The 2,265-nt window shown below is 40.3% G+C and overlaps 1 protein-coding gene across 1 annotated transcript; it reads left to right on the forward strand.

Annotated features, from left to right (window-relative positions):
- The first annotated feature begins 496 nt into the window (after positions 1–496).
- On the forward strand, positions 497–1,444 carry LOC126495916 (olfactory receptor 145-like). The gene has a single exon (XM_050133509.1). It carries the CDS (start codon positions 497–499, stop codon positions 1,442–1,444), a length of 948 nt encoding a protein of 315 aa, XP_049989466.1.
- Positions 1,445–2,265: the final 821 nt, after the last annotated feature.

Consider the following 2,265-nt stretch of genomic DNA (forward strand, 5'->3'; position numbering starts at 1 on the left):
AACAAATGAACAGACCTATTTTTTTCCCCTTGTGTGATTATTCCCTAAAATTAGTCAAACTCTTTGCCTTGCATGACAATAAAGGCAGAAGAGTTAACCTTTTCCTCTTCTGATGCAAATGTAAAATGGTGAGTGTTCAACTGTAGTAAGGTACTCTGCTGTTAGAAACCTCATGTAAGGAGACCAGGGCGTCTTTTATAGGTGTCTCCTCCTTTCTCCTGAGACCTCCATCTAGCTGAGAGAGGTAGCCTGTCAAGGCAGAAGTAGAACAGAGATTCTCTAGGACAAGGGAACAGCCATTATCATGCTGAGTCTTCGGTGTTTTCACATTTATGCTTATTCATTCTCTCAATTATATGAAATTTAGATGAACACGAGGGCCTGAAATGTAGGGCTGCAGTTTCTCTCCCCATTCTGCCTCTCAGTCTCATCATGTGGGTTTTCTTGTGAAAGATGGGATATTATCTTAATATCCCTATTATTCCCATTCTCAGCTATGACTCGAGGAATGGCTTCAGAAAATGACTCTTCTGTGAAGGAGTTCATCCTGCTGGGTTTGACACAACAGCCAGAGCTCCAGCTGCCTCTCTTCTTCCTCTTCTTGGGAATCTATGTGGTCTCCATGGTGGGGAACCTGGGCTTGATTGTTCTGATTATTTTGAACCCTCACCTGCACACCCCCATGTACTACTTTCTCTTCAACCTTTCCTTCACAGATCTCTGCTACTCCTCTGTCATCACACCCAAAATGCTGGTGAGTTTTGTGAAGCAGAACACCATCTCCCATGCTGAGTGCATGACTCAGCTCTTTTTCTTTGCATTTTTTGTTATTGACGAATGTTTTATTTTGACAGCCATGACCTATGACCGATACGCTGCCATCTGTAAACCATTGCTTTATAAGGTCACCATGTCCTATCAAGTCTGCTTTGTACTGATGGTGGGTGGATATACAATGGGATTTGTGGGTGCCATGGCCCACACTATGTGCATGCTGAGACTCTCCTTCTGTGATGGCAACATCATCAATCACTACTTCTGTGACATACCCCCTCTCCTGGAGCTCTCCTGCACAAGTACAGCCATCAATGAGCTGGTGGTTTTCATCGTGGTGGGTGTCAGCGTGATAGTCCCCAGTCTCACCATCCTTATTTCTTACACCTTGATCCTCTCTAACATCCTCCGCATCCATTCTACAAAGGGCAGGTCCAAGGCCCTCAGCACTTGCAGCTCACACATGATTGCTGTTTCTCTGTTCTTCGGTTCATCATCATTCATATACTTTAAGTCTTCTCCTGTTGGGTCAGTGGATCAAGATAAGATATCCACAGTGTTTTACACTGTTGCGATTCCCATGATGAATCCTTTCATTTACAGTTTGAGAAACAAAGATGTTAAACTTGCACTGAGTAAGACTTTGAAGAAAAGGTGTTCATTTAAATAGAAGATGTATTGATCTATATGTTGAATCTGCATATGGGCATGCACATGGTGTATGTATGTAAGGTATGGAGGGAAGAATTCATCATTGCCATAAGACGCAAATGATTAAATAATAGAGAAAGTGAAATTAATTACAGAAATAGTTTCTTAAGTACAGATATGGAAAGTAAATGAGAGAGAAGAGAAAGTTTTTATTTTCTAGTTTATTTGCAGAAATTATTAGATTTTAAGGAGAAAAAGAGGGATGATGATACATCCAGAAAAGGCAAGGCAGTCTAATTTTGGATTTGAACTTTTCAAGAGTTACTGTGTAGCTCTATCCTGGAGATAACTGACTTACAGCCAACCATTTGCATATTTATTTATTACATTTCCATTAATCACTGGAGAAGCTTTTATCTGGGGAATTTTCTGGTTTTGAAAAGGACAGAGGCTTGGGGCACGATCTTCTCATTTCAGTTTCTGGTCTCTTCTGATTTTATTCTTAAGGAAGGCCATAGATTTTCCTCTGATTATAGTTACTGAGGGCAGGAACTTGGGTAACATCTGAAACAGCCAGAATAAGGCAAAGCTACTTGGGATTTTATATCTTTGATGTGACAACATGATTAGGAGCATGTTCTGGATTTCTCTTTGTATACTGAACTGTCCCCAAAGTCACAGAGATCTGCCTACCTCAGCCTCCCAAGTGCTGAAATTAAAGGTGTGTGCCACCACTGCCTAGTTTTGTCTTGGAATTTTAAATAGTGCAAATGCTGTATTTATTAGTGAAGAAATATAAACTTAAATTTATCCTGTGCTAAGATTAATTTAAAAATAAAG

The sequence above is a fragment of the Alexandromys fortis genome, unplaced genomic scaffold (assembly GCF_014885135.2).
Source record: "Alexandromys fortis isolate MF-2015 unplaced genomic scaffold, M_Fortis_MF-2015_v1.1 scaffold_231, whole genome shotgun sequence".
Lineage (NCBI taxonomy): Eukaryota > Metazoa > Chordata > Mammalia > Rodentia > Cricetidae > Alexandromys > Alexandromys fortis.